Source organism: Python bivittatus, unplaced genomic scaffold (assembly GCF_059951505.1).
Source record: "Python bivittatus isolate LINGU-HERP-01145 unplaced genomic scaffold, Pbiv_v1 ctg000320_np1212, whole genome shotgun sequence".
In the NCBI taxonomy this organism is placed as follows: domain Eukaryota; kingdom Metazoa; phylum Chordata; class Lepidosauria; order Squamata; family Pythonidae; genus Python; species Python bivittatus.
Window position 1 is genome coordinate 12,037,227 of NW_028277052.1, and position 12,861 is coordinate 12,050,087.

At 41.7% G+C, this 12,861-nt stretch overlaps 2 protein-coding genes across 12 annotated transcripts; one reads left to right on the plus strand and one right to left on the minus strand.

The window, feature by feature from the left end:
• Positions 1–8: 8 nt before the first annotated feature.
• HYLS1 (HYLS1 centriolar and ciliogenesis associated) lies at positions 9–11,386 on the plus strand. Of its 10 annotated transcripts, none has more exons than XM_025168448.2 (5): positions 9–123; positions 1,856–1,916; positions 3,218–3,236; positions 8,396–8,477; positions 10,056–11,386. In XM_025168448.2, exon 5 carries the CDS (start codon positions 10,086–10,088, stop codon positions 10,989–10,991), a length of 906 nt encoding a protein of 301 aa, XP_025024216.1. In that variant the 5' UTR covers positions 9–123; positions 1,856–1,916; positions 3,218–3,236; positions 8,396–8,477; positions 10,056–10,085; the 3' UTR covers positions 10,992–11,386. The 10 variants fall into 10 exon arrangements, with proteins under 10 accessions (XP_025024216.1, XP_025024218.1, XP_025024215.1 ...); XM_025168450.2 differs by having other exon boundaries at positions 8,427–8,477; XM_088139111.1 differs by having other exon boundaries at positions 112–233.
• On the minus strand, positions 3,720–12,854 carry PUS3 (pseudouridine synthase 3). Of its 2 annotated transcripts, XM_007431043.4 has the most exons (5): positions 12,750–12,854; positions 7,773–8,163; positions 4,956–5,509; positions 4,502–4,692; positions 3,720–4,189 (listed from the first exon to the last, which is right to left on the minus strand). In XM_007431043.4, exons 2-5 carry the CDS (start codon positions 8,151–8,153, stop codon positions 3,870–3,872), a joined length of 1,446 nt encoding a protein of 481 aa, XP_007431105.2. In that variant the 5' UTR covers positions 8,154–8,163; positions 12,750–12,854; the 3' UTR covers positions 3,720–3,869. The 2 variants fall into 2 exon arrangements, with proteins under 2 accessions (XP_007431105.2, XP_015744067.2); XM_015888581.3 differs by lacking the exon at positions 12,750–12,854 and having other exon boundaries at positions 7,773–8,333.
• Between the last annotated feature and the right edge of the window lie 7 nt (positions 12,855–12,861).

Genomic DNA, 12,861 nt, shown 5'->3' on the forward strand with positions numbered 1-12,861 from the left:
GAAAGGAACGGAGCCCTTGCAGCGAATAGGAGCGTGCCGGCGGCGAGGCGGGTCTTGCTTTCTTTGGGTTTTAAGAACGGCCGTTGAGAAGCGGCGTTAACGGTTGTCGGCAGAGGCGGCCAGGTACTCGCGGCAGGACCGGCTCGGGGAAGCCGGAGGGAGCGTCGCGAGGCTCAGCACGCGCGGGAAGGAGGAAGGAAGGAAGGAAGGAAGGAAGGTTGGGAGAGAGGCTGGTGGGTTCGGAGCCGCCCAGGGAGATGGTTGGAGGAAGGGGAGGCGATTCCCCCTTCCGCGAAAGGGCTCTCGGCATGGAAGCGCGAGGCTGGGGAGAAAATCCCGGTTTCTGTGGAATTTAGTCGCTGCTCTCAAGCCTCGAAACCAGTGTTTTTCGAACTCGACAAAGACGTGTGGACCAACTCCCAGCGTGCCGACGGGGGGAATTCTGGGAGCTGAAGTCCGCACGTCTTAAAGTTGCTGAGCTTGAGAAACCCTGCTTTAAACCCTTTCTGTAAATGGGGGAGTTGTAAATTAGCAGCCTCAGAAGCCTATTTGAATGGGAGTTTTCTTCACTGCCTCGAGGTTAATATAAGGCGGAGAGCACTTGCTGTACATTGGCTGAAGTTCCTTCGCAGTGAAGGATGCTTATTTTAACTTACTCTTAACTATCCACGCTCTTCCTAAGCAGATAAGGATAACCAGGACTGATAAAATCAAATCACTCCATTGACACATCCAACCATGAACAACTTGCTGGATCTTTTGGGAATGGCAGTAATTAGGGATTTATTAAATATATATTTTTGAAAATAACATCTATAATAAAACATTTGGCTGAACCTCTCTGGAAATAGGATAGACATGCAGTTAAACAGTTGGATCAGTTCATTTAATAGAATATCTCACATTATTGGACTCTACAAAATGCATTGGGGGAAAAAGGTAGTTGCGTTAGCCTGTTGCTACAAAAATAAATAGCTGACAAATTAAAGATTAGCATATTTACCAGAGCATAAACATTTGTGGATAAGAGTGCACTTCATCTGATGTATAAAGTGTTAAGTATGCAGGGTGCGTATAGAGGGGGCTGAAGGGGGAAAACATCTTAAGCAGTAGGAGCGAAAGAAGGTGAAATTCTAAAAATGGAGATACCAATTCAGTTAAAGCTTAAATTGGGCAAGGACTAGCTATTGCTACTTGGTGATAATACATTTTCCCAATGATAAGCTAATTAAAGCTTAATTACTGAGTGCCTGAGTATTCTTGGGAACTGAGATTCACAAACTACTCTCATCTGCCTTGTATATTTGAAACAGTTGTGTAGTCACAATACAAATTCACAGTAGTAGGTTGCTCTTCTAGGTATACATTTAAAATATGTACAGTATCACAGAACATTGCACTGTGGTTGAATATAGGCAGATCCAGATTCTTGACAGTACATCCCTTCTAAGAAATAAGTTCTGAGTCTGTTGGGCTTCTATGAAGTGGATATTGGATTGTAAACTGTTACTTTAAACAGATACAACACTAGGACAAGAAGGATTGGGTTCCAATTTTAGCAATAAAAGTTAAGATTGCAGTTTTTATGTATACATTATTGTAAATAAGTATTGTATAATGTGAATAAGTAACCCTAGCCCTAATATGAACAGTGTAACCACAAAATAATTTATACTGAGAGCCTGCTTGATAGAAATAGAATTAGACCAAATTGGATTCAGTAAGGGCTAGAATTTGAAACACAGTATCTTTGCTATAAATATTAGCAAAACCTGTCTCAGCTACAGAATTTTTCCATTTGTTATTATCCACACAGTGCAGGTTTTCATATTGTATTCTGTTGCTGCTTTTCCAGATAAGTCTGAGTTCATGAAGAACATTTTGAGGCGGCTATTAGTTACTAGAAGATACTACAGGTATGAGATCCCTGTTTAATTCTTGTAAACAAGATAGCATCACCAGTTTTATTGATATGAAGAGGTTGATTATATTCAGTTAAGACTGTAGTTACTACATTTGAAGACTCTGCATAGTTTCCCTATCCATTGGTAAGCCAGTTCAGCCACTGTCAAAAGATTAATTCTATGAAAACTGCATTCATAGATACTCTAAACCGTGGTTTACTTTGATTTATTAAATAACCCACCACTGACTTGCCTGGGTCAAAATGTGAATCCTAAATCATGGTACCCAAACCACACTGTCTAGTTTGCACATTATGCTAAGCCACAAAACCACAAGCCACCTTTTGGCTTAGTGATTGTGTGAACCTAGCCAAGGGGACTGGAGAAGACTCTTAGGAGTCCCTTGGACTGCTAGAAGGTCAAACCAGTCAATCCTAAAGGAAATCAACCCTGACTGCTCATTGGAAGGATTGATACTGAAGCTCAAGCTCAGATACTTTGGCCACCTAATGCGAAGAGAGAACTCTTTGGAAAATGATGCTGGGAAAGATGGCAGGCAAAGAGAGAAGGGGACAGCAGAGGATGAGATGGTTAGATAGCATCACTGAAGCAATGAACATGAAATTGAGCAAACTCTGGGAGGCAGTGGAGGATAGGAAGGCCTGGTGCAATATGGTTCATGGGGTCATGAAGAGTCAGACATGACTTAACGACTGAACAACTACAAAGCCAAAGGGAATGGTGTTGGGGGTTGGGGTTTACTAGGAAAACTAGTGTACTGAACCTAATCATGCATATAAAATCTGTCTGAGAGGGCTGGATTTATATATTACATTGACTCTTCATTTATTTAACTGCTTTGTTGAGCAAGCCATGTTGGCCTAATTCATACACAATCTTTTTAGACTCCACCTGTTCTCATGTGATCACTCCTAATAGGGTGAATGCCCCCAACCCCATGATTTTTTTTTTTAATTGAAGACTCTTGTACAATCTTAAAAGAACACCTTATAAATTTTTGTAATCTATTCTTTTATTGTACAGCCATGGAAGCTGGTTTAAGGTGTAATAAGCACCATGTTGACCCCTGCACTAAGTTGTGCCATGCTTTACAATCCATACTGACTGAATTCACTTGTGATGCTAAGCAGAAACCATATCCTGACTTAGCAAAATGTATGAACCCAGCCTATGATGTGATGGATAGATGCAGGCTTTTTATGTCCTTGTCCAGTGATCACTGTATACTTTAACAGATGAGTGTTGGTTTTTTTTTAATATTTTATGTTGCATCTTGTTCTATCTCCAACCAGGTAAAGCTGAGAGAACCAGGTAAACTCCTGAATACCCCTACTGGTCTTAACTGCTTTAGATTATATCATACTGTTTATAAAGTATATGTAATGACTTCCAGGACAAGGCATCCTCAGGATCTTCCTTCATGGGAGACAATGAAATCATATCCAGATTTTCCACACCGTGAAAGTACCAAATGTTTAAAGCAGATTAAAAATTAGTTTAAAAAAATATGAGAAATTTATGGGACTGAGAAGTTGGCCAAACTAGCTATTTTCTGGAGAAAAATAAACTATTAGAATGCAGTTCCCTTGGGAGCTTTAGCTAGGCAAGTATTATTTGCCACATATTTCCCTCATATTCCCTGGATTACTGCTTTGGCAAATATAATAGTTATAATTGTTATTTACAACTGTTTAAGCATGAGATACTTTCCATATGCAGCTATAGATAGAGAATGCAGAACCATATTGGGATCTGCTGATTTTTTTTTTACAATCTGATATCTGCCCATCACAGTTATATAACAAAATGTTTATTTTTTTTAAAGTTAAAGGGAGTTTGCACGTGTACGTGTATATGTAATCCAACTATTTACCATTATAGTTTTAGATTTCTGTGAAAGATAATTTCATCTGCTTGGAGATAGCAAGGTTGTATCAGCAAACTTCAGTCTGTGCTAATACAGATTCTTTTCGCAGCTTGTTCTGGAATTTCCTTGTCCAATCCTGTAGAATCCACCTGGTTGCTTTTAATTTCCTCTTGCTCATCCAATTCCCTTTCAGAATGCTTTGTTTTTTTCAAATCTGGTTGCTCAATGCGTCCTCTGCGCACAAAATGGCTGATGCGAGATTCTAGTCCTTCACATTTGGGACGATCCATTAACGGTTTGTAATTGCGGGCTTTCACTCCCTCGATTAAAGCACTAATCTGGTTGTGGACTGGTGGTGTTACTTCTCTCCAGAGAATCGTTGTGCTGTTGCTTGAAGCTGTAATCAACAGTTATCATCAGAACAAAAAAATCATAGCATTTAATTCACTAATTGCTTCTGATCTTTGAAGTTGTTCTAAGTATATTGGAGCTTGTTAGAACCACTCTGCTTAACAATACAGTTTTAACATATTGCTAGATGTATTTGTTAAACAAGGGAAAGGGTTCTGTTAAAGCAAAATGCTCATTAAATATGAAGCAGATTTTACAGAGGCACAGAAGTACACAGTGTATGAGCAGATTTTGTCTACTGCGTGGTAAATTGAAGATTTGCTTTAATACAGTTTTTAAAAACTTCTGTTTTTCCTACCTGGCTCTGTAGGCATCTTTGCAAAATCCAGACCCCGTAACATGCTGTACAGCATCTGAGTTTTAATAGCATGGTTGGTCCAAAGCTGCTGAAAGCGTGTAACATTAAATTCCTGGACTTGATGATCATAGATCCACTGGATGTTTTCAAACTCACAGTCATATAAAACTAGAGGAAATTCCACTGCCATGCTGCAAGGAAATCAACTTAAATTAGTTACAAATCACTAATTCCAACAGAGAAGCACATATTGTTTTAAAAATGCTATAAGCTCTTGACAAGAAATCATAATCATAAAACATAACCTTGACAAAGAGAAAGTCCCATATTCTGTTTCTACTATTGCTGTTTCAAAAGATCTCAGTAGTATAGGCAAGCCCAGATGCAGAGAGCCCCTGCCAACACAGTAAGCTTAAGCATGCTTTCAGGAAATCCTCTGCCAAGTCATCCCTACCTGTATTGTGGTTTCCTAGGATTGGTTTCTATATCAAACAACTCATCAATAATCTGTGGCTTCTCCATCCTTTGTCCGATCAGGAAGAGGATGGCCATCATACAGCGGACTTGGTGATAGAGGAATGCTTGGCCTGTCACTTCAAACTCGTACATTTGGAAAGGATTTAGTTCTTCCACTTTCCCTTCTTGGTCCGCGAGCTTCACTTCTGCAGTCAGGATTGTCCTCTGAAAGTTGGTCACGCCATTGGCTACGTCCATTTTGCAGAGATTACGAAAATCATGGGTCCCTACAAATCTCTGAGCTGCAGCATTCATGAGAGCGACATCCAGATCAGCCCGGGGGAAAAAATAGCGATAGGTTCTCTTCAGGCAACTAAATCTAGCACTGAAGCTAGGATCTACGGAAGCCCATGCCAATACTCTTATGTCAGGAGGGAGCACCTGATTCAAAATATGGGTGTAGCGGATCTCCTCTGAAATACAACCTTTACCTTCTGTGGCAAGCCCAGGTTTACTCTCTGAAAGGTTTGAACGGAGATCCAAGGAGATCACCTGAAATATTGCAAAAAGGTTATTGTTCTGGAGTTAGATACGCATTTCTTTTCATTAGCATTAACAGTTTTCCTGTTTATACATTGGTGAAGAGCTCCCAGCCTAACTGGCCATGGTATAATTATTTGGTATCCTGATGTTTCGCCAGCGTAATTTTCCTGTTCATAATATATTCAGAAGCTTCCTGTTGTGCCAGTAAAACATAATTATAACCAGAATCTGAGTACTGAAATACCACTATTGTAGGGATTGCGATACTGTGAATTTTGATTCAGTGGAGTTTCATATAACAGATTTTGTATGCAGTGGACTACATTTCCATGGCAATTTATGTCATTTGCATAATGGTGTCAGGCACATAATATATTTTGGCCTAAATGACATTTCTATAATGGAAATGACACCATTTTACAAATTACATAAAGTGCTTTTGCATTTAACAGATGTTACTTTTGCATTTAACAGACATTTATGCATAACATACATCCTCTTTCCACAATTAGTCCATTAAAGTGCTTCACTGTATAAATAATGTTTTGGGGTAGTTTTTCCTGGGGACTCCAAATCTCAATTGCTTTAATGAAACAAATGTTCATTATTTATAATATAGATCCTTTCTAAAGAACTCAGTCTTTTTTTGCAGAAAAAGAAGGTTGTTTGTCATCAGTTACAGACCTAGATCAGGTTTATCTCCTAATCCCACATTAGCTGCATTATTAGCCATCTATTTACAGATGTTATAATTTAAACTATTATATGGATTAGTAATAAATTAGTAGTTCTTGTTCCTACATTCAGGCTTTTCAATAACTGTTCAGTTGTCATGCTGTACAGGAAAATAACTAACTGTTGAATATGCAGTTGGCTACATATCAGCACATCTGATGTGCAACAGCCCAAATCGCTAATAAAGCATTTTAAATTATGGGTTGTAAGAAGAGAGCTGTATTAGTCTATGATGGCAAAAAATCAGGAGTCTGAAACCACCTTTTCAGACTAACAAATGTTATTAAAAGTTGTACAGGTAGTCCTCGACTTACGACCACAATTGGGACCAGAATTTCTGTCACTAAGTGATGTGGTTGTAAAGTGAGATGTCACGTGACTGCATCACTTAGCAACCGCAATCCTGGCACTCCCCACTACTGTTAAGTGAATTCCACCAGTGGGTAGGCAAGGACCCACCCCCATCCAAGCCATTCTGGGCTTGGTCCCTCCCAGCCTTGAGCCTCAGTAAAGTAAGAGGCTGCCTCCAACTCCCCCTGCATCTCTACCCTTTTGGCTGCCCTGCACCTTGCCTTGTGGGGTGGAAGCAGTCCCAGAACTGTGCGGCTCTGGGCCTGCTTGCCATGCTGCAGCTCGGGCTTCTTGGCCCTCCTTCCCCCTTTGCTTGCTCACACCAGCGCCCTCCTTCACTTGCTGGGGGACTTTCCAGGGGTGCATCTGGTGTGCCCTCTGCAGCTCACATTGGAAGCTGCTGGCCATTCATGAGGCTTTCTCCTCCCTCCTGCAAAGCCCTAGAGCTGCAACATAGCACGAAGGGGGTGCACTGCATGTGAATGAAGGGGGAAAGAGAGTGCTTGTGCATGTGAAGGAGGGAAAGGGTGTAGAGTGTGGGAAGGGGGAAGGAGGGCACTGGAGTGAGTGAGGGAAGGAAGGGGGTGTGGTACGTTTGAGGGAAGCGGGGAGAAGGAGGGTGCAGTGTGTGCAAGTGAAGAAAGGCTGGGGTGGATGGGGGAAACTTACCCAAACGACTTCCAATCTCCCCTGCTGGCTTCCCCATTGACTTTGCTTGTGGGAAGCCAGCAGGGAAGGTAGCCAATGGCGATCATATGAATGTAGGGTGCTCGGCAGCTGGCCATAGGTGCAAACAGGTTGCCAAGTGCCCAGATTGTGATCACATGACACTGGAGGCGCTGCACAGCCGTAACTTTGTGACCAGTCCTAAATTCATTTTTCAGCACCATCATAACTTTGAATGGTTGCTGAACAAGTGGCTGTAATTCAAGGACCACCTATAAGCTTTTATCAGCTGCATCTGATCAAGTGAGCTGCAGTTCACAAAAGCTTGTCTTAATTTATTAGTTGGAAAAGGTGCTATCAGACTCTTACGTTATAGAGGAAATTGTTAATGAAATTCACAAAGCATTCATTTTTGCACAAGCAGCCTTTTAAAAAGTTGGGGGCATTATGAATAGTAATGAAGCAAGATCTCTGTGTCCACCCCATCCTCATTTTAATGTAAATTAGGTATTAGACTTACTTGTCCAAATGCACTGACTCCCTTGTCGGTGCGTCCGCAGCGATGATAGTTAGAAGTCTGTCTGTTGACCACCAGCCGGGTTTTTCCCAGGGCCTCAAACAGTTTCTCTTCTATAGTATTGTTGGTGTTTTCCTGGCTGGCAAAGCCTTGATAGCCCCACCCAAGGTAGGCTATCTTCAGTGCCACGTGCCTCTGGCTGTAGGCGTTGAAATCAAACGGCCGCTGGGGACGTTTCTTCCCCTTTTCTGATGCTGGGAGGCCATTCTCATTGCCCCTGCTCTTTCTGTTCTCCAAGAGCCTTTCTTCTAGCCTTTGCACAGTCTCTTCCAGCTCCTGGATTCTCTTCAGTAGCTTTTCTGTTTCTTTTGGGCCTTTGGCCATTGGGAGAATGCTATTTAAAAAAAAAAAAACCTGCAACATGAGAATGTAATGGCACTGGAGAAGGGTCTTTCTGGGGATAACTAAAATTATGTAATCTGTATTTGCTGCTAGAAGCTATTCAGCTGGGGAAAATTAACTTGCTTGCTTGCTAACTGTTCTGTTTAATTTCTGCACAGAAGGCTTGTTTGGACTTTATGATTTTCATTACTGAGAAGGGAGTGTTTGCTCTTGTTCACTTACAGAAGAAACTGTTTTAACTCACCTTTATACTAGGATCCTCCATTTCCAAGCTGGCTAAAGAGGAGCAAAAGATACCTGTTCCAGGTACGCATACTAGTACGTGAGCAAATTAAAACCTACTGGCATTCCAATAGATGACATTGGAACAAAGGCATCCGGGGTGTGCCTTCAATTAAGCAATGCCATCTATCGGGACCCCAAAGCATTCCTCTTCTGTCATGGGGCCTGCCCTCTGGAATGAGATTACCTCTGAGATCCGAGGGGCTCCGATCCTGATGGCATTTCAGAGAGCCTTAAAGATCTGGCCCTTCTCCCAGGCATTGGGCTAGACTGGTTGGAGCCCCTTGTGGGTATATGACATGTTTATCTTGTTGGCTGGTTCTGCCATTGTGTTATTGTTATTTTTCCATATATTTGTTGCTTATTTTTATATTGTCTATTTTGTAATAATTTTAAAGTTTACAAATACAAAGATAAAAATAATAAAAATATAAAAAGAAAAGAAAAGAAAAAGAAGTACAAAGAGAAAGAAAAAAAAATAAGAAAAAAGATACATAAAAATGACTCCCCCTCCCTTCAGACAAGTACAGTATAAACAACTTCAATAAGTTAACACCTTCTCTAGTATTTCAATAAAAAAGGTATTTTCTTCCCATACGTCATCTTTTATCAATAAGTAAATTTTTAAAAACTCATCATTCAGTCTTAATCAGCAAAAGTCCATTAAGAGCTACCAGAAATAAGATATACTGTATATTTTAACCTTTATCAGATAAATCCATTTTGTATTTCAACTTATCACTTTCTCTGAGAAATAAAGCAAAAGAAATTTCTCCCCATTTATAAACAAATATTTAAAGCCTTGTCATTCAGTCCTAATAAAACAAATACAAAAAAACCCCCATGTTTATTTTTATATTGTGAACTGCCCAGAGTTGATTGAAATCAGGCGATACCAAAGTCAAATTAAATAAGATTTTTTTAAGCTGCTCTAAGCTGTTAAGGGAGAAGGTGGTTTAAAAGAAAAGAGGAACATACAAATTGATTTGACTGGAAAATACACTGTTCCATTGACAGAGTTCTTTAGAACAGGATTCTAGGTATTCCAAAATCACAAATTATTTTAAAGGAAAGCTGAAATACAGAGAATTACTGAGTTTGCAGAAGGAAAAAAAAGAGGATTTAACTTAAAGAGCATTGAGAAATAAATGATGTACTATTGTACATTCATTCTTAGACTTAAGTATTCCTTCAGAAATAACCTCCATCCTTGTTCCCTAGAATAATTGTAGCCATTTATCAAGCTGCTGGAGCATTACTACACTTCATTTGTTTTCCCAGCTTAGGCACACGGACATCTTGCTCAGTGACCCTGAAATCTGCCCCCCCCCCAAAAAAACCCAAAATCACCTCTAGGAGTGGACGAGATTGGGACAAATATGCCTTTTGCCTGAGAGAAGCTGGGTATTGGGTGTGCACTGGGTACGTCTCAGCCTATCTGGCTTGAGGAGCTGGGAGGGGGCTGCCTTCACAACAGCGGCACAAATGGTTTCTAAATAAATAAGATGGGCTGATAGAGATGGAGCTGAGAAATGAGCATGAGTTGTAAGACATTTATGACTTAGCAGATTGCACAAACCTAGCTTGGCGTCTCTTTTTCAGAACTGCTAACTACCCCGACGGAGAGAAACAATGCAAGCCCTAATACGACCCAGCCGATACCGATGGACCTCTATGAGCCGGGAAGAACAGCTCAAAGAAGCCGCCATGGCCTTTATTCGCCTGTGTGCAGAACATGGTGATGGTGATAGCCCGAGGCAGCCTCATGTGGCCCCTCAGCTGGACCCCTACACAAGAGCCTCAGTGGCCTCGGTGGCCAGGCCTACGCTTCCTGTGGCGATCAAACAAGGTCAGGCAGAATCCAGCTTGCAGTCAGATAACCCTGAGGATTCCAGAGTTTCTAAGAAACCTGTGATGAAAAGGAAAGTTCTGAGGCGAACGCCTGACGGAGAAGTACAAGTGACAGATGAATCCATCATCAGTGAAACAGAATCCAACAGTCCAGGTAACCCTGAGTATGAGAACTTAAGTCAGAGAATGTACCTTCTGAATGCTCAGGAGGAGGAAGAGTCTGAGGAGGAGAACCAGCCCCACAATTCGCCCAAGTCAGAGGCAGTCTATTCTTGGAGCACCACGGAGGAGAGCCGGAGTCAGGGCTCCCGAAGAGAGAGCCAGAGCCACAGCACTTCATCCTTTGAGCAGGACTTGATCCTAGCTGGGCACCCCAAGTCCTTCATATTACCAAGGTTGGAGCAGCTCAGTCGGAACAGAATGAAGACCGATCGGGTTGCCCGTTACTTGGAACATAAGCATGACTGGGAATCCCTGCGGCTTCCAGGAGAAGATGCCAGGAAAGGTGTGCGCTGGAGCATCCGGGAACAGATGCTCTACAAGTCAGAATTGCCTCCTAAGGCTCAGCATGTTTATATCCCCAACAATTACCTGGTGCCTACTGAGAAGAAGAGATCTGCCCTGCGCTGGGGAATACGCTGTGACCTGGCAAATGGTGTTATGCCTAGAAATACCTATTCCTCCTAGGAATCTGGAATCTTTAAGATTCCATACACAGAAGTACTTAGTATATCCCAAAGAGCTAGCTAACTTCAAACATGCAGCTAAGCTAATTTTATTTCTTTCCAATTCCAATCCTGCCCCATTGGATCTTAAGATCTGTCTTGGCTCTCAGAATGGCTACTTTCTGGCAAAAGAGGACTTTTTAAAAACCTATCCTTGTTAAGCAATTGTCTCAGATTGTATTATTTGAATGTAAATACTATCCCATAAGAAGCCAGGCAGAAAATGAACCAAAGCCTACTGAAGTGTAATCATTTTTCTTTGGAGATCCTTCATACACATCCCCTCTTTGAAGCAATGAACTCCTGTACTTTAAAAAAAGTTTTAACTTCTGGGTGTATAGATTAAATTAAATTTATGAAGTAAAATGATTATTTTAGTCTTTCCAAAGGCCAGCTTGATTTCTCCTCCTGCCTTTCATCATGCATTAGGGTTGCTGTTCAGAGCTACAGAAGTAAACTTTCCGCTGGAATGAGATAGAAGTTAACAGGTATATCTCCTTGTGTGTGAAACTGATGTTTTACAGATACTTGTCAGAATAGTTGGGTATTTTCTTCACTGATTTAAGTAATATACTTCCTACACATGGGGGCCTTTATCTTATGAACCATAACGAAAGATAGTTTGCCTACTGAAAAATACAAAGAACCAAGAAGTAAATAGTGATTGAAATATCAAGGCCTAGGTTGAAAAAGAAAGGGACATTACAAGACCATCTTTAATGGGGATGTTTTACAAACTTTTAAAAACTAAGCAATACTTATTCCGTAATGGGCAAGCTGGCATAATTCTGGGGGGGGGGAGGGTAATGCAGATAAATATCTGGAACTTGCAATTTGATACGATTGCACAATTCACATAATTTTCCCAATCTCATTTGCACAATGACATGTCACCCACCCACCCCCCTTCTGCAGATGCCCATGGAAAAATCTCCCAGATGACTTGTATTTACTGAACATGCAGTCCCACAAACCCTCCATAGCATGAATTCACTTAATTGCTTTGATCCTGATGATCCATAAACACATACAGTTCAGCGTAGGGGTACATGAAAAAGACCTGTGCTTTAATGGCTAAAGTATTGTGGCATAAGCCCCAAAATGCCCCAAACAGATGTTAAAACTTTTTAAGGTGCTATAAAATCATTCTGTATAACACATCATGGCTAACTTAAAGGTTTTGTGTTTCTTTATATTAGCAAGCGTGGATAAGCAAAGCTGCTCCCTTCTATAAAACTAGTACATTTCACAACTAGGGCTACATAAACAAAAGGTTGCGTGTGCCCCTCTGCCTGGGCGTATAGGATAAAAAGGCTAGTGCACCACAAGCTTGCACAAGTGGCACATCCCTTTGTGAGACAGGATGCAGGCCACTAGCTGCGGTGTGTCGCTGTTGTAGATGCCGGCCAGCCTGGCCATCCCTGCCAAGCATGGAACTTGGAGTCCCAATATGCCAGTGTTCCTCAAACTTGGCAACTTTAAGACGCGAGGAGTTCAACTCCCAGAATTCCTCGCATCTTAAAGTTGCCAAGTTTGAGAAACACTGCTATATGCTGAAGATGCTAGTTGGAGAAGCTGTTCTAAATGAGCCCCACCAAGACCTCTCTTCCGGTGTCGTCCCTAAGATACCGGGGGCAAAGCCCGTCGAACAAAGCGGTTCCTCCGTGAACGCTGCAAAGGCGTGCGGTGGATCCTTCGCAACACGAGACCTCGCTCCTACCTCTGCGACGCTTCTCACGCGCACGTGTGTCGAAGGCGAAGAGCGCCGGGAGCCGCTCCGCAGGCAACTTCCATACAGGAAATGACGCGATCCCGCCCCGTCCAACATGCAG

Excerpts from the sequence above, each read along its gene's own strand:
- PUS3 (XM_015888581.3), bottom strand. The coding sequence starts at position 8,192 with ATGTTGCAGGTTTTTTTTTTTTTAAATAGCATTCTCCCAATGGCCAAA. Across the intron at positions 5,510-7,772 it reads GAGTCAGTGCATTTGGACAA|GTGATCTCCTTGGATCTCCG; the intron begins GTAAGTCTAATA and ends GCAATATTTCAG. Across the intron at positions 4,693-4,955 it reads CCTAGGAAACCACAATACAG|CATGGCAGTGGAATTTCCTC; the intron begins GTAGGGATGACT and ends ATTTCCTTGCAG.
- HYLS1 (XM_025168448.2), top strand. The coding sequence starts at position 10,086 with ATGCAAGCCCTAATACGACCCAGCCGATACCGATGGACCTCTATGAGC.